Source organism: Nannobrachium achirus, assembly GCF_963921795.1.
Source record: "Nannobrachium achirus genome assembly, chromosome: 2".
Classification (NCBI taxonomy): Eukaryota; Metazoa; Chordata; class Actinopteri; order Myctophiformes; family Myctophidae; genus Nannobrachium; species Nannobrachium achirus.
Window position 1 is genome coordinate 71,334,576 of NC_137811.1, and position 21,350 is coordinate 71,355,925.

A 21,350-nucleotide genomic window follows, 5' to 3' on the forward strand; every position below is an offset into this window, starting at 1 on the left:
CAGCAACATGGACTCTAACCTGATCATGTGTGTGTGTGTGTGTGTGTGTGTGTGTCTCCGTGTGCAGCAACATGGACTCTAACCTGATCATGTGTGTGTGTGTGTGTGTGTGTGTGCGTCTCCGTGTGCAGCAACATGGACTCTAACCTGATCATGTGTGTGTCTCCGTGTGCAGCAACATGGACTCTAACCTGATCATGTGTGTGTGTGTGTGTGTGTGCGTCTCCGTGTGCAGCAACATGGACTCTAACCTGATCATGTGTGTGTGTGTGTGTGTGTGTGTCTCCGTGTGCAGCAACATGGACTCTAACCTGATCATGTGTGCGTCTCCGTGTGCAGCAACATGGACTCTAACCTGATCATGTGTGTGTGTGTGTGTGTGTGCGTCTCCGTGTGCAGCAACATGGACTCTAACCTGATCATGTGTGTGTGTGTGTGTGTGTGTGTCTCCGTGTGCAGCAACATGGACTCTAACCTGATCATGTGTGTGTGTGTGTGTGTGTGTGTGTGTGTGTGTGTGTGTGTGTGTGTGTCTCCGTGTGCAGCAACATGGACTCTAACCTGATCATGTGTGTGTGTGTGTGTGTGTGTGTGTGTGTGTGTGTGTGCGTCTCCGTGTGCAGCAACATGGACTCTAACCTGATCATGGAGTGTGTGTGTGTGTGTGTGTGTGTGTGTGTGTGTGTGTGTGTGTGTGTGTGTGTGTCTCCGTGTGCAGCAACATGGACTCTAACCTGATCATGTGTGTGTCTCCGTGTGCAGCAACATGGACTCTAACCTGATCATGTGTGTGTCTCCGTGTGCAGCAACATGGACTCTAACCTGATCATGTGTGTGTCTCCGTGTGCAGCAACATGGACTCTAACCTGATCATGTGTGTGTCTCCGTGTGCAGCAACATGGACTCTAACCTGATCATGTGTGTGTCTCCGTGTGCAGCAACATGGACTCTAACCTGATCATGGAGTGTGAGACGGAGGAGTTTGATCCATGGAACCAGGGTGATGATGAAGAGGAAGATGATGGTGTTGATGATGCAGAGGAAGATGACTGGGACTTTGAGGATGATTACTACGGGGGTGAGTAGCTGACTGCAAGGATGGGTGGTCGTTATTATCCTATGTTTCATGTGCTCTGGTTCTCCACTAGTCCCTGACCGTGTGTGTGAAATTAAAGGAATGCAGCAAGCAGCTTATAAAACCTGCCTTATGTCAGATTCAAAACGGCAATGCCAGTACCTACTGACGTTTGTTTATGGAACGGTCGGAGCTTTGCACGTGTCAAGTCAGACCAATGTAAACCCTTGACTTCTGGTCGGTGGACTTCAATATAAGAGCACTTTGTCGAAATAAGGGAGGGTTATGGGTCAAATTATGGGAAAGTAAGTGTCTTCTGGTTATATAATGTTGGTATACCGCTGTAAAAAATATAATAATATTTTATTATTGTTTTAAGGACTGTATCGGATCGGTATGGGTATCGGCCGATACGGATCGGGAAGGAAAAAACGGGACCGTGAGACAAAGAAAGCAGAGAAAGGTACACACACACACACACACACACACACACACACACACACACACACATACATACTCTGCAGCATATCAACCTATTATATAGCCTTTTATCTTTTGCGACAACATGCTTAGATCGGCTATTTTCACCAAATGTTTGCCTATTTTCACTGAATGTTCACTTATTACATGCAAACATTCAGAGGCGCAACGCACTTTGTGGAATTGACACTTTCTGCAGCTTACACAAGAAGAAATTATAGATATTAGTGTTAGCAAAAACTTGCTACTCAAGACTGAATTAGACTCCCTGACCATGACTCTGATGAACAAACTTTACGCGATTCTCGCCATGCGGTAATACACAGAGTAGACCTGAACACGGTGAACACATCTCTGTCGTAGTACACGAGCAACAGCACCTCATTGTCAAGCTGTGGAAAGCTGTTACAATTCAAATCGTTCAGAGCAGGGGCAGGTGGTGTGGTGAACTAGAAAACAAGCGCTCCTTTTTCAATAGAGAGTTAGGTTTTTTAAACATACTGTAACATATATATATTTAAATGTCATCAGGAGAAAGGAAAATAGGGTTGCGCAGCCGTGACTTCATAGACTTCACCAGTCGGTCCCTGGTTGGCCAACATGCACTGTCAATTACAGCGCCCTGAGCGCGGACACTGATTGGCTCGCTCACGGTTTGGCACCAGCGAAACGCCCACAAATTCCCAGAGGCCAGACCTCTTCATGAAATCAAACGCAAATGCGATTTCTGGAAGGGGGTGGTTTTTACGAGGCTACGACCAATCAGGGCTCAGATGGTAAATTGTGCATTTATATAGCGCCTTTATCTAAGGCGCTTTACAGAGATTGTGCATCACATTCACCCATTCACACACAGATTCATACACCGATGGCGCAGGAAACCATGCAAGGCACCAACCTGCTCACCGGGAGCAACTAGGGGTCTTGTTCAAGGACACTAACTTGCGAAATTACGTAAATTGGAGATGCAGGTTCCATACAGATATTCCAGACTAATATCTATGTAGTGGGGTGAGAATGAAACGCAATTTTATACATAAATATACAATATATGTTGTAGCCCCACCCCCACCCTACAAGGTAGGGGGTCCCTGCTCCATCTCCCCATGAGTGTGGGAGTCCCTGGCCTGAAAATGTTGAAGACCCGTTATATTATTAATATATAATGTATTACTCTTGATTCCAAGTAATAAGTAATATAACTTTTTAATGAGTAATGTGTAATAACTAACATATTATTCTCCCAGAGTAATATTGCCCAATCTTTTTCAGGTCTCGACACAGAGCTGGACGCGGATGAAGAAGGACATCCGAGTGGGGAGGACTCGGGGGGCGGATGTTCTTCTCCATTCCAAAATGCCACAGGTAAGAGCAGTGGTTCTCAGGTCCCCAAGTTATTAACTCAACGTGCAACATTGTTTTCTCACTCAACAGTTAACAAACGTTAAAAGTGTATAGAGGGTATCTGCACATTTATAAAGTGACAATCTAAGGACTTTTTAATACCTCTATTATGACAAATTAAACATTGGCCATTTTGTCAAATATCAGAGCCAAAGATTGTGAAAAGAGCAGAGATTGTGAAAATAGCAGATCTACATGCTCACAACGCCTCGCAACAGCATGTAGATCTGCTATTTTCACAATAGAACCGTGTTCTACAAAATGCAATGCTTCAACTCTTAGTGATCGTCAGGGTGGGGGGGTCCCCAGTTAAAACATGGTCATTTTGGGGGTCGCGGCCTGAAAAGGTTGAGGACCACTGGGTAAGAGGACATACATTTGTATCGTGTTTGAGATTAAATGAAATGAATCTATGCATGTCAGGCTGTATTTGAAGATAATGATGATGCAGCCTATGTATTTACTATGACAGTAATTCCCCCCTGAACTGTTTACTGTACACATATTTATATTTGTTGTTTTCTACTCGTTCCTATGATGTTTTAGCATAGTATTGTTATTTGTCTTTCGTTAAATGTTTCGATGAATTGAGCACACAGGACCCCAATGGAAACAAGCCATAGGCATACCTTGTATTGTATTGTATTCTACCTGCACCTGTCACTTAAAGAGGTGGTGCCATAGTTTTGTACTGTTTTGTATGTGTCTATGGAGTTCACATTACTCTAATAGACCCCCAGGTGTAGTTGTAATGCATATTTGTCTTCCCTGTGTATTTTTGGTTACTTCCTGAAAGCTGAAAGCCTCTGCGTCACAAGGCCCAGTCGAAAAACACAGATTAACTCATTTGTAGCCGATATATACTCGAAATATACTCGAGTATTTATAGTGCCGATCCTGAGTATACGCGCGATATTTACTGTATATACAGTAAAGCTGGCAAGGGCTATGTACCGTCCGTTTGAAAGTGCTGGCACGGGTGGACTCTCGATTCATCATCATCGCACATCCACGTGCACACAATAGTGATCCCTTAACTCTATCCGTGCCAAATGCCAAAATGGCTCCAAGGTAGATGTGCCAGGATTTTGTATGTTTTTCTTTACTATGCAATGAAAATAAATGTTTTTTTTTTATATAATTTCCCCCCAGAAACAGACACAGTTGTTGTGATTCAGTGGCAAAAAGAATTTTGTCAATCAGACAAATGGTTCCAGAGATAGAGCTGTTTGAATCAAAAAAAAGTGTCCATCCACTAGAATGAACACACATTTTCTCAATCAGCTAAACGAGGGAGCCAACACACAAACAGAGAAAAGCATCTCTCTGATCTCAGGTCATTTTGACATCTTTAAAAAAAAATAAAAAAAATGTTTTTTCTATACAAAAAACACAAAAGACGTCAAAGACGTCATTGGCACCCAGGGCTTTTGAAAAAAGACGTCATGAGACGTCATTGGCACAGAATGAGTTAACATGGAAGCCAACGGTCTTTCTCATCTTTGATGTCCATTTTCTCCAAAAAACACTTTTGATGCCAAGGATGGCATTGGATTCTCGCTAAAATAGTACAAGCTGAAAGGCATCGATCCGCCATTACTGTTTCCGCTTTGGACGACAACACTTCCGGGTAAATTTCAAAAGGTCGTCAAGTAGGAATTGTGAGGGCGATCTACTTCCGGCCTTCAAAATAAGAGACTGGCCGCGGACGGAGCAGGCAGCCGGCAGCTTGGATTTTTAACCCGTTCATGTCTGGAGCACTAAATGGGTTAAATGACATCATATACTCATCCCCTCCCATTTTACCATACACCCAACACTGTGGGTGTGGCTAACTTCAGCTGGGTCACCATACAAACCCAATTTTAACTTTCTGTACACTTTTCTTTTTGAAAAGATCATGGAGACTGCATCTTTAAAATAGATGCATGGTAACTATGTATAACTGCATTTTATGCATTACTTGGATGCTTATTGTAAGTGGCTCTGGATAAGAGCGTCTGCTAAATGCCTGAACTTTAAATTGATTTTACTGTGATTTCAGACACAGAATCAGCACAGCCAACGTCTAGTGCCACATTACCATCTGTTGGAAGTACAAAAGGAGGTAAGAACAACAACAACAACAAAACAAAAATATTCTACATTTACATTTCCACAACAGAAGCCAGCCTGCATTGTTGCATTCAATAAGTCAATTAATTGATTTGATAAAACAATCAAGACAAAATATTGTGTACCATCCGTTTGTCAGAAAGTCAAACAAGTGGACAAATACATTTTTAGCCTATCTGTTTGTTCAATACAGATAGGCGTTGCGTTGCGACGCATTGTGAGCTTGTAGATCTGTGACCAGTGACGTCATAGCCCTTGAAATGCGCACTTCAAAGTGTGAATCCCTCGGATTGGAAAGCGGCTAATGTGCAATGAGCAAATCATTTCGACAAAGCATTTTCTAATTGTGTTAAAAACTGAACCAAGCATATTTTTGTAATTTGTTTGAATACATAGGGTCTACTGAAAATATATCTGATAAGTAATTGACGTCAAAAATAAAAAAGATCAAGTGAGTTTTCTGCTTGATAGAGTATCATTCACAAAAGCATGTTTTTCTCCTGTTTCTTTCCCGAGAGGGCTATTTTGGTGAAGATTTATTCAAATGCCTTTAAGCATAGAACGGAACATGCTAGAAACTTACACCCGTAGAAGAAAGTAACACCTGTGAAGAATTAGATTTACCTAACAATGAAAGGCGGCCATCAGAGGTGGTTTTCCTAATATCGCCCAGCCTTACTGTACATATTTATATTTTTGTTTTCTATGATGTTTTACCATAGTTCAGTCAGGTAACTCACGAGATATTGAACAATGTTTATGTTTATTATTATTGAGTAGTATACAAGTGTGTATATCACATTTAATTTGACGTTTGGCTCTGCTACATTTTCTCCCTGCTCAGCAGCAGCACAGAAGAACATCATTAACCATTAGGAGCAGGGAGATATAGATATATAAACAACCCCCCCATGGGGAGAACAGAATTAGCAGAGCCTACTGGTGGTGCTGGGGAGGCGGTGGGGGAAAGCAAGCACAAGCAACAGTCCGGGCAAGAGCAGCAGGAAGAATGACAGACTGGGCGGGCTTAAGTAGTTGGCAAATGATCAGCTGACAGTCACATCGGCCAATGACGTAGGGTCCGGCATAATAGTGTGTAGTAGTGTCCTTATACAACTGCAATGCAGCGTACCCTCTCGAATATACCTGCCTGAACTAACTTCGCAGGCTACGTATCATTATTGTTTTTTTCTTTCGTTAAATGTTTTGATGAGTTGAGTACACAGGACCCCAATGGAAACAAGCCATAGGCTACTTGGAAAAATCCTTTTAGCAGACCTTGTATTGTACTGTACTGTAAGTCCCTGCCCTTGTCACTTAAAATAGATGCATGGTAACTATAACTGCATCTGATGCATTACATGGGTGCTTATTGTAAGCCGCTCTGGATAAGAGCGTCTGCTAAATTCCTGAACTTTAAATTGATTTGATTTTGTGTACATCATATTTACCAAACTACCAACATTTTACTGTGATTTCAGACACAGAATCAGCACAGCCAATGTCTAGTGCCACATTACCATCTGTTGGAAGTACAAATGGAGGTAAGAACTGTTAATGATCACAACAGAAACCACCCTGCATTGTTTCATTCAATAGGTCAATAAATGCAGTTGATAAATTGGACCAAAAGATTGTGTACTCCCGTTTGTCAGGAAGTTGAACAAGTGGACAAATAAATACATTTGTAGCCTATCTGTTTGATATCTGTTTGTTTGTTTGTTTGTTTATCATTTACAAAGCAAAAAAAACAACTGTAAATGTCTTTTCTCATTCATTCTAAGTGTCATAAAGTCATGGACCAGCCTGAGACATGCTGGGGGTGTAAATAATTGATTTATTGTGGGTTCGCCTGAAAGGCGAGAACACTATGTTATCTTCATCATTATTTATTTACCTAGTTCCGCCCCAGACAGTACAAAGGCAGGGCCCTTAGCCAATGAGGTGCAATTGGCGGAAAAACATCTGGGAGTGTTGTTAGCTGGAGTACAGTTAGCGCGCTTCAGAATATAGTCACGTTGGCAAACACCAGTAAGAATCCCTAATCGGGAGATAAGCGACCGTCAGGTCGCAGCGTGATTTTAGGGCAAAATGTGTAGGAGCAGTGTCCAAAAATGTGTTTGAAAAAATCGGCCAGATGGTGGCGCTATATGGGACAGATCCATGTTGATGACATGAGTGTAGACATACTGTGTACCGATTTGCGTGATTTTAGGGCAAAATCTGTAGGAGCAGTGTCCAAAAATGTTTTTGAAAGAATCGGCCTGATGGTGGCGCTATATGGGACAGATCCATGTTGATGACATGAGTGTAGACATACTGTGTACCGATTTGCGTGATTTAGGCAAAATCTGTAGGAGCAGTGTCCAAAAATGTGTTTGAAAAAATAGGCCTGATGGTGGCGCTATATGGGACAGATTCATGTTGACGTCTCTCTTGGATGCAATTGGCGGAAAAACATCTGGGAGTGTTGTTAGCTGGAGTATTGGTTGAGCTTCACATGACAGTTAGCGCGCTGCAGAATATAGTCACGTTGGCAAACATAAGAAATGAAGGGAAAAAATATATATATTTGATTAAGAGTTTTTATTTTAGTTATTTTTTTATTATTTCTTTACGAGCGAGCCCACACTGTTTCGTAGGAAAGTGCTTCTAGTTTTGATTGATATTTACCAAACTATTTGACATTTTACTGTGATTTCAGACACAGAGTCGAGGGAAGAACAGCCCACATCTCAATCTACATTACCATCTGTTGGCAGTAAAAAAAAGAAAAGAGGTAAGAGGTTTTTCTGCACAACACACAAATAAAACCCAAACCCACCGCTGGGTGGTTGCAGCGCGAGGAGCAAAATCCATGCTGGTTGCGACCAAAGTGACATCACAGGTGATATCACAGTGACAGTCCATACAGTATATGGGTATCCCTTTTATACCCATATATGCAAGATCCCTGATGTCATTGATATGGCCATCTGGCCAGTGATATACTGGCCAGATGGCATGGCCCATATCTGTGTGGCTGGTTCAGATAGGGATCTCCATGTATGGGCATAAAATATATTGTATGTATATGGATGCATATTATTATTAATAAAGGATAAAATAAAATAAAAAGTCCATATATGGTCATTCCAAGAAACTATCCCTTTTATGCCCATATATGGAGATTTCCAATGTCATCAATCCCAGGCCGAAAACGTTAATATTAAGTCCATATATCTATATGGATATATTAATAAAGGATAAAATAAATAAAATGTCCATATGCATTCCCAGATGATTGATTGATTGATTGAAGACTTTATTAGAAGTTTGCATAGGAAAAGGTACAGTTTCATGACGGTACAGTTCACTGGTACAAGGTCTACTAAAAGGAGATCCATGAAAAGACTAAGCTTATTTCCACTGGAAACCATTGAAGTATCTCATATAACATTGAATGACAGACAAATAGAACACAGTATTATGCAGTAGATATGTAAAGAAAAACAAAAAAAGAAAACGGTAAGTCTAAACAAACAGTATATACAAAGAAGGGGCAGGGGAGGGTAGGGTTGGGCTAGGTTAGTTTTTTACCAGTTGCGAACGGCTGCTGCCTGTAAGTGATTTTTCAGGGCAATTTTAAAGGATGCTAGTGATCCACACTCCTTTATGACCTTCGGTAAGGCTTTCCACATGATGCCCTGTTAGGTTATCCCCTTTTTCCCATATATGGAGATCCCCAGGCAAAACCCAGGCCCTAACTTGCCAAGGGCCTGCTTGGCTTTACTAATTAACATACGTTTTATGCCCATATATGGAGATTCCTATATTATCAATATTAAGGACATTATTAAGGATATTATGTTATCAATATTAACACTTTGACTGCCACAATGTTAAGGGTTTTAAGGGTAAAACCCTTGCCACCATAGACGGCCATTCATTTTTGACGGAATAAATTGAAAATGGTAGGATGTACGAAAATTGACAAAAATTTCAGAGAATATAGAGTCGGAACCTTAGCTTTCACCATAAAAATTTCGTCCTGCTGTGGTGTTCTGCTGTGGAGAAACCTGAGGGAGAGCGAAAGCTGTACAGATGAAAAAGGAGCATCAGAAATTTACTTTCTGAGATAATTGAGGTCAAAGGAAAAAAACTTTCAGAAGCCCTAGAAACAAATTGGTAAATGGTACAAGAACACACAGTACCTCTAAATGAAGAACAGGGTGCAGGCCATAATGCTGTAAAAAAAAAAGTTAAAAAAAGTTGTACCGTGGTCTAGTTATAAGGCAGGAAAGTGGAAGAAGCCAGGAGACTGACAGAGGCTCTTTTTTCATCTTCCCAGGATGAAGGAGAGACAGAGTAGAATCCACTGTGTTTTGACCTGGGATTTTTTATTCAAGCCTTCAGTTAGACATCAGACATCTCAAAAATAAAGATAAAAACTCTGATAAAGATAACAAAAAAAAACTTTACATTGCTGTTTCACTTCAGTATAGTTGTAGATGTGTTCCATTGCAATCATCATTTTAGTCACTTCAAACTAAAACGGTCAAACTACCCTGAGCAATTCAAAGTCATAATACATAAAATTAAATAAAAATTGATGTACATTCATATGGAAATGTTTGTATTGACAAAGTCAAGCCAACTGCGACAAACTTCACCATGTTAGAATCCAGACCAGGCAACTGCAAGTAAGAGTAATTATGAAAAAAAAAAAACATAATTACCATAAGGTATATATAATTATTTGCTATACATTTTATATACACAGGTACATATATTTCCAAAATAGCAGATCTACAAGCTCATAGCCCGGCACCGCGCTATGAGCTTGTAGATCTGCCATTTACATATGATGCCTAATAGCCGATCTACAAGCTCATAGCCCAGCAAGGCACTATGAGCTTAGTATTTTCATGGCTCTCCTTTTAGTAGACCTTGTACCAGTGAACTGTACCGTCATGAAACTGTACCTTTTCCTATGCAAACTTCTAATAAAGTCTTCAATCAATCAATCAATCAATCAATCCCTTCTTTGTATTTACCTACTGTATGTTTTTATACTGTTTTTTATTTCCCCCTTTTTTCCTGACTATATCTACTGCATAGTACTGTGTTCTATCCGTCTGTCATTCAATGTTATATGAGATACTGCAATGGTTTACTATGGAAATAAGCCTAGTCTTTTCATGGATCTCATGATCTCCTTTTAGTAGACCTTGTACCAGTGAACTGGTACAAGGTCTGACCAATCCATCTCGCTGGATTGGTCAGACTGCGACGTTTGCGAGTGACTTATAGTGGTTGTTTTGCTGGGATGTGTTTGTTTTGCACTAAATGGAGCATCTGTCCTCCTTTCTCACCAAGCTAAGCTAAAGAGGCGTCAATTGGGTATGGCAAGCTATGGCAGCTGCCATACCTTGGCTACAGGGGGAATATAATAAAATGTACTGTAATCGTGCCTGTTGTAAAGGTATGTAACATGACTGGTGTCTTGCACGCGAGCCTCGCGCGCGTGAAAGACACCAGTCAAGTTGCCATAACTTAGCTTTTTCTGAACTGACGCCGCTGAGCTAAACGCCCTGCTCGATCGGTGGTCCGCGCGCGGACCACCTGTTGTGATCCGAGATGAGCATAATCATCTCTCATCTCATGCTTGCTCTCGGAGCGACGTCGCGACCCCCCAAACACGCCAATACACCACTGTATCAATCAATCAATCTAGCAACAACCACTTACTTTATATAGCAGTTCTTTTCGCTGCGACGCCGCGGCTCGGTGGTCCCTGGTGGCCTGGTCGATGAACCATGACGATCCAGTAAAACTTTTCAGATCACATGTAACGGCTGTAGAAGTAGTCCTCAGTAGTATAGTAAAGCACTAAACTAAACCCCCCCCCCCCCCCAAACACATGGCTGCTGCTTCTTTTCGCTGCGACGCCGCGGCTCGGTGGTCCCTGGTGGCCTGGTCGATGAACCATGACGATCCAGTAAAACTTTTCAGATCACATGTAACGGCTGTAGAAGTAGTCCTCAGTAGTATAGTAAAGCACTAAACTAAACCCCCCCCCAAACACATGGCTGCTGCTTCTTGCCAAAGTTGCCGTCCATCCAGCAATCCCAGGCCTGGGGAGGACGGTCATGTACCAAATCACCATGGTAACACAAGGTAACACAAGCTGATTGGCCACACAATGGTAACCATGGTGATTTTAGTCATTCCAGGGCCCAGGACGGCTGAATCCAAGCGTCAGTGATACATATGCTCCTAATCTTGTGTTAATTAAAAAAAAGACATTCCGGCGTCATATGACGCCGGTGGCAGCGCGGGGGGTGTAAAAGCGTGACGTCATATGACCTCCGTGGCGGTCAAAGTGTTAAGGACATATCTGGGAATGCCCATATTTGTTAATGCCCATATATGGACACCATTTCACATAACATTGTTGACTATCATGCAGGGGTTTTCATATATGAGTAACTGGTCCCATATACATCACTGGCCAGATGGCCAAGAATTGGCGCGACCTCGGTCACATGTCACCCTGAGTTGTCTTACTAGTATTGTTCGGTACAGGGTCATTCGGTTCGGTACACCCTCGTATTGAACGGTTCGATATCGATACATGTATTGTTGCACCCCTATTAATTACATATTTCTACAATTTACAGGTGGTGGCAGGTGGTCTGAAAAGAACTGGAAGCCAAAAGACATTCCTTTCACTGCAAATCCTGGACCTATCAATGGTGCTGCTGATCTTGATTCAGATCAACCTGTTGACTTTCTTGAGCTTTTCCTTACTGATGAGCTGCTCCAGTATATTGTTGTTCAGACTAACTTGCATGCAGAGCTGTGCATTCAAACTGTCAATGATTGTCTTAAGCCAGATTCTAGAAGGACATCCTGGAAAGCTGTCACAGTTCCAGAACTAAAAAGCTTCCTAGGGCTGTTGTTTCTCACTGGTGTCATGCATAAGCCTGAGCTAGACATGTACTGGTCTACAGATGAAATAATGACTACCCCCTACTTCAACGAGACCATGTCTCGCAACAGGTTTGAAATGATATGGAGATTTCTTCACTTCTGTGGTACTGAATCAGCCGATGCAACTGACAAGCTGTACAAAGTCCGCCCAGTCTTAGATTACTTAATGTCCAAATTCCGTGAAATGTATCAACCAAACGCAAACATTTGCATTGATGCAGGTATTATGCTGTGTGGTGGGCACCTAGCTTTCAAAGCTTACAATCCACTAAAACCTGCCAAAGAATATGGCATAAAATCCCACATCCTTTGTGATTCTGAGACGGGGTACTGTTTCAACATGAAGCCCTTCTGTGGAGAACATGTTTCCCTAGGAGAGACAGTTGTTTCTCTTCTTGATCGCCTAGCAGGTCATGGCTATAGATTGTACATGGATAGCCTTTACAACTCTGTAGCATTGTGTGCACGTCTAATTGATTTGAAAACCCATGTCTGTGGTACCTTGAGAAGAAATAGAGGCGGACCACTAGACATTCAACTGGCTTCAAATGATGACGGAATTGTGGAAAGAATTGCGCGTCACAATGACACAGTGATGGTCTTGGCATCTTGTTGGGAACAACACGTAGAGACAATGGTTACAACACTCCACCAGGACGAGATGGAAGAGGTTCTGGAAAAGCAGAAAAGTCCCAGAGTTCAAGTTTCACGACAGGCGCCAGCTTGCATCGTTGCATACAATAAGTCAATGAAAGGAATTGATAGATTGGACCAAAACATTGTGCACTACCCGTGTATTAGGAAGACGAGTATGTGGACAAAGAAATTTGTATTCTACCTGTTTCAGATCTGTTTTTTCAATGCTTTTACCATTTACAAAGCTAGAATCCCACAGGGCAACTGTAAAAGTCAAATGTCATTCATTCTAAGTGTCGTCAAGGTGTGGACCAAGGTGACCAAGAGGACCAAGAGGACCAGGCACCCCAGGAGCCCCAACCCCACCACACCAAGGCTTATTCGGCACCATGTTGCTGAGGAAATCCCACCCTTCCGCAACCGTCAGCACCCAAAGAAGGAATGCAGGTTCTGTAAGGCAAACGGCATAAAGCAGACTGCGACGGGGCTCCAATGTGCTGTTTGTATTGTGCCATTACACAGGAAGTGTTTCACAAAGTTCCACACAGAGTTTGACTATGAAAGTCTGAGCTGGCAACGTGACCATGTTGCTGAAAGACTTCCGCCCACCCCCTGTAGTCAGTACCCAAAGACGGAATGCAGCGTCTGTACGGCAAAAGACAAGACGATTCACCAATGTGCCATTTGTCGTGTGCCATTACACAGGAGGTGTTTCACAAAGTACCACACAGTCACAGAGTTTAACTATGGAAATCTGGCGTGATTCCTGGATGGACCAGGGTTCAGTTAGGTTCTTGTAAAGCAGCGCTTGTTTTCAGTGCGTTTTCAGCGCACTGTCTCAGGTGACCTTGAACCACGTGAGACACCGCCGAGCGAGCGGTAGCGAGCGAGTCGCCGTTTTGAGCGTTGTGAAGGTAGAATGAGTCGACACAGCTCTGTCTGTTATGTCACGATATGGACAAAATAGTAAAACTTCATCCCCACGGCTTTCGGCACCTCCGCGCAGTCCAAGTGGATACAACGGAGCGCTCCCTACCTTCAGGTCAGCCTATCAGAAGCTTCCACGGGGTGGGTCTTATCTGTACCCTGGTCCAGCGAAGATACACTGAGCTGTGCACGTGAATCTGAGCTGTGCACGTGCGAAGTGAGACTGAACTGTTTCTTTTTTGCGTGTGATCCTGTGCCAGTGACTGTTGAGACACCTTTATTTACTTTATTTACACACACACACACACACACACACACACAGACTTCTACTTTCTATTTCTTTTATTTTTCCCTTTTGTTTGAAAAGTACTGACACAATGTGTAATGAGCAAATCATTTTGACAAAGCATTTTCTAATTGTGTTAAAAACTGAACTGAGCCAATTTGAATGTAAAAAAAGACTGTATAATTTTTTTTATATTATTTTTGTAATTTGTTTGAATACAAATATCTGATAAGTAATTAACGTCAGAAATAAAAGAAAAGATCAAGTGAGTTTTCTGCTTGATAGAGTATCATTCACAAAAGCATGTTTTTTCTCCTTTTTCTTTCCAGAGAGGGCTATTATTGGTGAAGCTTTATTCAAATGCCTTTAAGCATAGAACGGAACATGCTAGACACTTAACACCTGTAGAAGAAAGTAACACCTGTGAAGAATTAAAGGACAATTTTGTTTTTTTACAACAAGGTTTCATATTTTACATTGTAATTAGAGAAAAGAAAACGTGAGTGTTAAAAAAAAAATCATTTGCTTCGTTCTATTATTTTATCGCGTTTACCGTGCTAAAATGTGGGGCATGCGTACAAGTGGCTAAATATGTATTTTTAGACACAATTAGCCAGCAGTTTCTTTATTGCTATTTACAGTAACACTTCTAGCCCCCATAAGTCACATCCAACCATGAAAGGTTGTGTTGTATCTTGGGAATGGGCTTATTCTGTGTAAAATTACATATTTAGCCAATTGTACGCATGCCCCCAACCACTGAAATAAGAATCTCCAAAGCAATAGAAAGAAGTAAATGAAATAATTTAACACCCATCTTTTATATTCTTTAATTACAATCTAAAATACGAACCCTTGTTGTAAAAAACTAAAGTTGTCCTTTAAGATTTACCTGTTCACAGCATCCTCTATCATTCTTCAGTTATATTCTACAAGTTAGTTTAAAAAAACATCATCAGGTATTATGATTAGGCTATACTTGAAATCTAAAATATGAAAAAAAAGAATGTTCCTTACAGTTATAATGTGCTGTTCCACTGAGCTTATATGTGACCAGCACTTATAACACATTACAAATGTTATAAGTTGTCATACATTATTATAAACATTTATAATTAGTGTTATAATGCCCTATATGTGCATTATAATGCATTATGAATGCAGTTATAATTATGTGTTATTATAGAGGCGACCTTTAAGTACCATTTTGGATACTGCTCTGATCTTGGGTCCTCTGCTAAGTGATGGTATCTATTCCAAGTTATTCCATAATCTTTAAGGTCCCAGTCATCAACAGGTGACCCATATAATGTAACTTCATGAACATCAAAAATGATACCCGATTAACCAGTAACTTTGAACAGGGTGATGGTTAATAGTCAGATAATTTTATCAGAATCATGTCAAATCTGGGAATAAATTCCTAACCAAGAAATGTCTTCACCAATGTGTGTGTGTAAAGGCGTCTACTGTCTAGTAACACATCTAACAAAGTTTGAAATTCAGCTTTTTTTTTTTCTTTCTTTTTTTTTACAGCTGCTGAAAGTTGGGCTTTCTATAGGCTACTAAGACAATACCCGGACAAAATCTGCTTTAAGTAGCATGTGAGGGGTCTAACTAGGGGTTTGTCATGATTCTGAATCCATTGCAAGCATTTGTTTTGCATAAACAAAAAGAAGAAAAAAATCCGTGGGCTAAAAATGGCCCTCACAAAACGGTGAAAAGTGATGACTCATCACTAAACCATCGTTGTGGGGCCGTTTTTAGCCCCACTTTTTTGTGCAAAACAAATGCTTGCAATGGATTCCGAATCATGATAAATTCCTAGTTAGACCCCTCACATGCTACTTAAAGCAGTTTTATTTCTGTGTATTTTCTTCCTGTAGTAGGCCTATTATAGTATATGGAAAGTCAATGGGAGCCCAACTTTCAGCAGCTGTAAAAAAAAATCTAGGAGTTTTGAATTTCAAACTTTGTGAGATGTGTTACTAGACACCGTTGCACACACACACACACACACACACACACACACACACACACACACACACACACACACACACACCGCGCCAGAAAGAAATACGAGTTTTAGAGAGGAAACATTTTAAAAAGAAAAGAAACATATATATAAAATATGGTGCTGACCTATTTATTTTAGATATATTATTATCTATATCTTAATAATAAATTATTCATTATACTTCTTGCAAGAGTTTGGCCCCTATTACATTTGATAGGGCTTTTCATGTTTATGCAAAGACTCTCACTTGTCCCCGGCAGCCAGGTAAGGTTGGTGGTAACACATACTTAAAGGCCCATACAGTCAAGTGTTATATGATGCTATGGTATGAATGAGGGGCCCATTTAGATTAATCAGGGTAGATAACATAACAGTTAATATAACATGTTATCTACCCCGGTTTATCTACTGTAAATGTTGTAATGCGTGGGCATTAGAACATCTAGTGTTGTTTTGCACTTGCTTTTTGGATCACTCACTCTGAAGTCTTATAGATAAACTGAGGAGTTAAACACTTACAGTAACATGTATCTTAATGGTTTAGGAATACGTTAAAGGGATCCCTGGCTAATACGAAAAATATGCCTTAATACATTATAATTGTCCTCTATAACTACAATGTAAAATTAAAAACACCTTAAATATTTTATTTCTTTTAGAAATAGCTAATCTTTCACTTAATAGGGGAAATGGAGTCGCAAGTTGATGATGTCATAAATGTCATGTGTGATCTTGCATGTGCAAATAAAAGCAAACTTAATACTTCCTATGGTTAATATGAGCATCAAATCAATATTTCAAATGTGTTTTTTGCACATGCATGCCATGAATTCCATAGGGATAGATCACACATGACATTTATGACATCATCAACTTGCGACAGGTATTTCCCCTTTTGAGTGAAAGATTAGCTAGAAGAAATAAAATATTTAAGGTGTTTTTAATTTTACATTGTAGTTATAGAGGACAATTATAATGTGAAATATTTGTTGTATTAGCCAGGGATCCTTTTAATAGGGACGCGGTCACATGGTGGCTCAAGCTCAGGGGCCCCCCTAGCTCAGGGACAGGGGCCCCTGGGCCTGGGCCCATTGTGCCCGTTTGGTAATCCACACACACACACACACACACACACACACACACACACACACACACACACACACTGATGAAGAAATGTCTTGGTATAGGAATTTTACCAGTTTTTATTAATAAATCCCCTGACTACATTGGTGATTGATCTGTCTGAATCCCCTTTTGCACTCTGCAAAATGCAAATCAAATGTAATAAAGGCCATTTTCCCATTGCTCCACCTCCACTTACAGCTTATGCAGTGTCACCCACAGCCAGCTCCAGGGGGTAGTTTTAATTAAACATATTATATTATTTACACAGTAGAGAGAGAAACTCAAAGTTTGCTTGCCGAAGGGGTGTCTAATCTATGGTCTAAGGGATTCCCTACTATCCTTTAAAACTGCTCTGAAAGATAATATTATGCTATATATTGAACTGTACTTTTGTACTTTTTTTTTAATTTCTTTTTTTAGAAACTGCTAATAAACTATTGAATCAAACAACATTGATTGAATTTGAAATGGTCACTCACTAATCCTAACAGTTTGAAGTACAGCCTGCCTTCCCACATTACGACGACGTCTACAAAATGATTGACGTAACGTGCGTTCTGTTTCGACCAATGAACGCAGAGATGCGGTGGGCGGTAAGTGTTGCCAACCTAGAGGATTTGTCGCTAGATTTAGCTACTTTCCAGACCCCACTAGAGACTTAATTTGTGAAAAGCTTCTAGAGACAAATCTGGCTACTTTTTCTGCTGATTTGGAGACAGATATTGTTTACAGGAGCCATAGATAAAACCCTATTTTTCCTTCCTTTTCCCTCTCTCAGCCTCCATTTGCTGCTTGCCTTCTCCTCAGTGACACACAAACGTGCACGCCGCATCTCTTTCTCTCTCTACTGGTACTGCCGGCGTGCAAAAAAATACAAAAACTCGAATTATTACCCTAGAAACGTGCACGCGCATCTGTTCACGTGCACACGCTTTCGTGTGCACGTGCGCGCAGCGCGCGTGCACCCCACCCCTAGCGACTTCTAGCTACTTCTGGGAGAGCCACTAGCTACTTCCGTTACTGGGGAGTTGGCAACACTTCACTTTTCATGGCTCCGTCCGTTCCTGCATGCAGACAGTGACAGTCCAACACAACTCTGCACGCATTGTTGTTTAATGAAATAAACACGGTGAGTCGTTGTTTTATTTACCAACTAATAATGTTTTTGTCATGCCTACCAGACCGTCCAGAGACGGATACGGAGGTCCCGTCTCTTCCGGTCAGTGAGCAGCAGCGTTTTCATTTTTTACTATCTTTGGTTGTTTTGTTTTCATTGTGTTCCTGCAGAGCAGACTCCTAGTAGGCTATAACAACACACAGTCCAACAACACAACTCTTCATTTATTGGTGTTAAGTAGTTTTATTTACAAACTAATAATGGTTTTATGTCATATCTCCCAGTGCTTGCATTTTGCATTGCATGAGACTCCTTTTATTTGTTCCTGCACGAGCACGAGTCCTGCGTCGATGTCTCATGCCTTGTGGGTTATAACCATAGAGTTATAATAAGAAGGTTATAACCCTTTTCTGTGTATCAACAAGAGCGCCCCTCACAGGCTCACACACCCACTGACATGGTGCAACGGCCATGTTCATTTGCCTGCTTCCTTGGCTTTTTGATATGCACGTTGCCATGGCAATATTTGATTTATTGTCTCCGCCAGGCCGAAGGCATGGGGAGACTAAGGGTCGTTTCATAGGTAACCGGTCTTCTCGCCAAAAATCCAACTCGCCAAATTGTCCACACTCATTGGGCAGGCTTGTCAATGCTCCTGGATTTGCCAGGATGATTGGCAATTACATCTACTATGTTAAATATTTTGAGATTTTTTAGAGAGACTGTATTATAGTTATCACACATTACTGTGACAGTAATACATTATCACTTTCAGACACGATCTGTCTGAAAGTAAAAACAGAGAGATGTGTCGGGGTTCGCGGTGGATAGCTCTTCACCGCGAGTAATGACGTAATGTTGTAGTTTTGTGACTTAAAAAGACTACACCACGGTGGTATCACCGCAGTGCCTACTATGATAGGGGCTTTAGAGAGATCCCTGTGATGCCTTTTATGCCCATATATGGAGATCCCAGATGTCCACATCTGTGATGTCCACATCACTGTGGCGCTTGTCGTCCTGAGGCGTCTTACTAGTTTCATATCGAGGAAAAGGTTATGTTGATTCTGCTGTATGCGCCTGACCACAGACGAACAATAAGGGTAATAATAATAATAATAATAATTAATTATAATATGACTTGAGTACAAAAGGACCCCAATTTAAACAAGCAACTGAGCTTTCTTGTGGTTTAAAACGTAATAACTTAATAACGTTTTATAGACCGTGTATCTGAACTGTACTGTCCTGTGCTGTGCTTTTCCTATGCAAACTTCTAAAAGCATTCTGTGTGTGTGTGTGTGTGTGTGTGTGTGTGTGTGTGTGTGTGTGTGTGTGTGTGTGCGTGCGTGCGTGCGTGCGTGCGTGCGTGCGTGCGTGCGTGCGTGCGTGCGTGCGTGCGTGCGTGCGTGCGTTTGCGCGCAGTGTGATGTCGCGGTTGGAGCTGGTTCCCCCAGAGGGAGGGGCTTTCATCAACCTGCCTGATGGACGGATGGAGGTGAAGAGAAGTCCTTTTGGGGCGGTGAGTCTCTCTTTACACCAGGGTTTCTCTAAGTGGATGCCATGCCATGGCAACAGTCCAGGGATGCCTCAGAATACTGGGATAATATTTGTTATGCCAGTATTCAATTAATTCATAACAGTAACTGACATTTCACCACTTAAACCTAGATTTAATGAAACAGACCTGAGTTTCACTGGACTTGATGAGTGCTTTTTCCATCTGCACCAACTCTCTTCACCACAAATAGCAGATCTACGTTGTGAGCTGGGGTTTAAGTGGTTAAATGTCAGTTACTGTATAACGTTATTTATGTATAACGTCTGTTCCAAAGGAATTGTTTCAGTCTGTTCCAATGCAATATCCAATGGAAATGGATATTCTCTGAAGTCTTCCTCTGTGACACAAACTGTATCATAGGGTGAAAGATTTGCATATTTACGTAGTGTAATATAACTATAAGATTCAGGGGTGCCTTAGATGAAAAGGTTATTTACAGGGGTGCCCTGAGACCCACAAGTTTGAGAACCTCTGCCCTAGCGTCCCTATTCTGGGGCTAAAAATAAGCATAACCTTTATTTAAGCTATCCACAACTTTCCAACATCCCATTGTGCATTGCGCAGAAGGTGTGCGGCAGCTTCCGGCGTCGCAGCCGAGTGTGATCTACAAGCTCACAACGGTTGCATCTACGACGCAACGTGAGCTTGTATGTCTGCTGTTCTCTGGAAGTGTCCCACAGATAATGCTACAGTAAATTCCTGCGGAAACCGGTGGATATATTAATGTTATCCTGTATTGTCTTGTCCCCAGAACCACTCCAACCCTTACTTCCTGCAGAGGATCAGGTACAGAGTCAACCAAAAACCTGTCTCGAATCACGTCTCTGTGTCTGAGGACCACAAACAACCGGTCTCCCTCTCCGAGGACCAGATCGCTGTCTCTAAGGTATAACGGGGCTGCCTGTCGCCATCCTGGCGTCACTCAAATAATTGCTGATTCCAGATTTTGTTGTGCTTTTCCTTTCCATTGTACATGATTGGAACATGAAAATTACTATTTCTGTTTGGCCTCATCAGCTTTTTAAACAATAAGTTGCACAAGGCAGTAAATAGCAAATTAACTTAATGATCGAATATCTTTCAGATCAAATATCTCTCCAGTAAGATCGATCCCTGGATCATTGGTAATGTCGGAGGTTCTCTCTGTGCTCCTGCAAAAAAAAGCATGTCATTTCGCTCAGCGGTTCTCAAATAATGGCCTGTTGAAACAGTGTCTCACTCTCACATGCAGTACAAACAAAGGAGCGGAGATAAAGTTGTTTCCGCAAAGAAATAAAACACAGTTTGAAGTGAGCGTGCCTTTGAGCAGTTCATTCCATTAAGCTATACAGTATATATGAATTCTTGTTCCATGATGTTGCTCCCAGAACATGAAGTCCCTTGTTCCATGATGTTGCTCCCAGAACATGAAGTCCCTTCTGTCCACTAGAGGTCACCCTCTGACCGCTTTAATCGTCCATGGCAGCAGCTGTTGCTACTCATAGACCTCATACCCAAAACATACTGTACATAGCTACACACTCGGTCAAGCATGGTAAAAATTAGACAGGTTGCGGATCTCATTTTTCATTGATGTCATTTCATGTGTTTTCCAGTGAGACTGATTCCAATTTTTGTTTACACGAGATGGAA

General features: G+C 41.4%; 2 protein-coding genes across 5 annotated transcripts in view; both read left to right on the plus strand.

Annotated features, from left to right (window-relative positions):
* The window catches only part of LOC308295207 (uncharacterized protein), a 36,412-nt gene extending 22,477 nt beyond the window's left edge, over positions 1–13,935 (plus strand). Inside the window, exons 20-26 of one of the 3 annotated variants that reach the window (XM_080738206.1) lie at positions 939–1,078; positions 1,455–1,538; positions 2,828–2,920; positions 5,004–5,066; positions 6,556–6,618; positions 7,779–7,853; positions 11,737–13,935. In XM_080738206.1, coding sequence (XP_080594332.1) covers positions 939–1,078; positions 1,455–1,538; positions 2,828–2,920; positions 5,004–5,066; positions 6,556–6,618; positions 7,779–7,853; positions 11,737–13,448 — 2,230 coding nt within the window. In that variant the 3' untranslated portion in view covers positions 13,449–13,935. Of the gene's footprint in view, positions 1–938; positions 1,079–1,454; positions 1,539–2,827; positions 2,921–5,003; positions 5,067–6,555; positions 6,619–7,778; positions 7,899–11,736 lie in introns of those variants that run through there. The other 2 variants (XM_080738207.1, XM_080738208.1) reach the window with 2 other exon arrangements.
* Positions 13,936–18,097: 4,162 nt separating this feature from the next.
* LOC308295236 (uncharacterized protein) overlaps positions 18,098–21,350 on the plus strand; it is a 44,940-nt gene continuing 41,687 nt past the window's right edge. For both annotated transcript variants that reach the window (XM_080738247.1, XM_080738246.1), the window contains exons 1-3: positions 18,098–18,169; positions 19,583–19,679; positions 20,470–20,604. In XM_080738247.1, the coding sequence (XP_080594373.1) occupies positions 19,587–19,679; positions 20,470–20,604 (228 nt within the window). In that variant the 5' untranslated portion in view covers positions 18,098–18,169; positions 19,583–19,586. The remainder of the gene's footprint in view (positions 18,170–19,582; positions 19,680–20,469; positions 20,605–21,350) is intronic.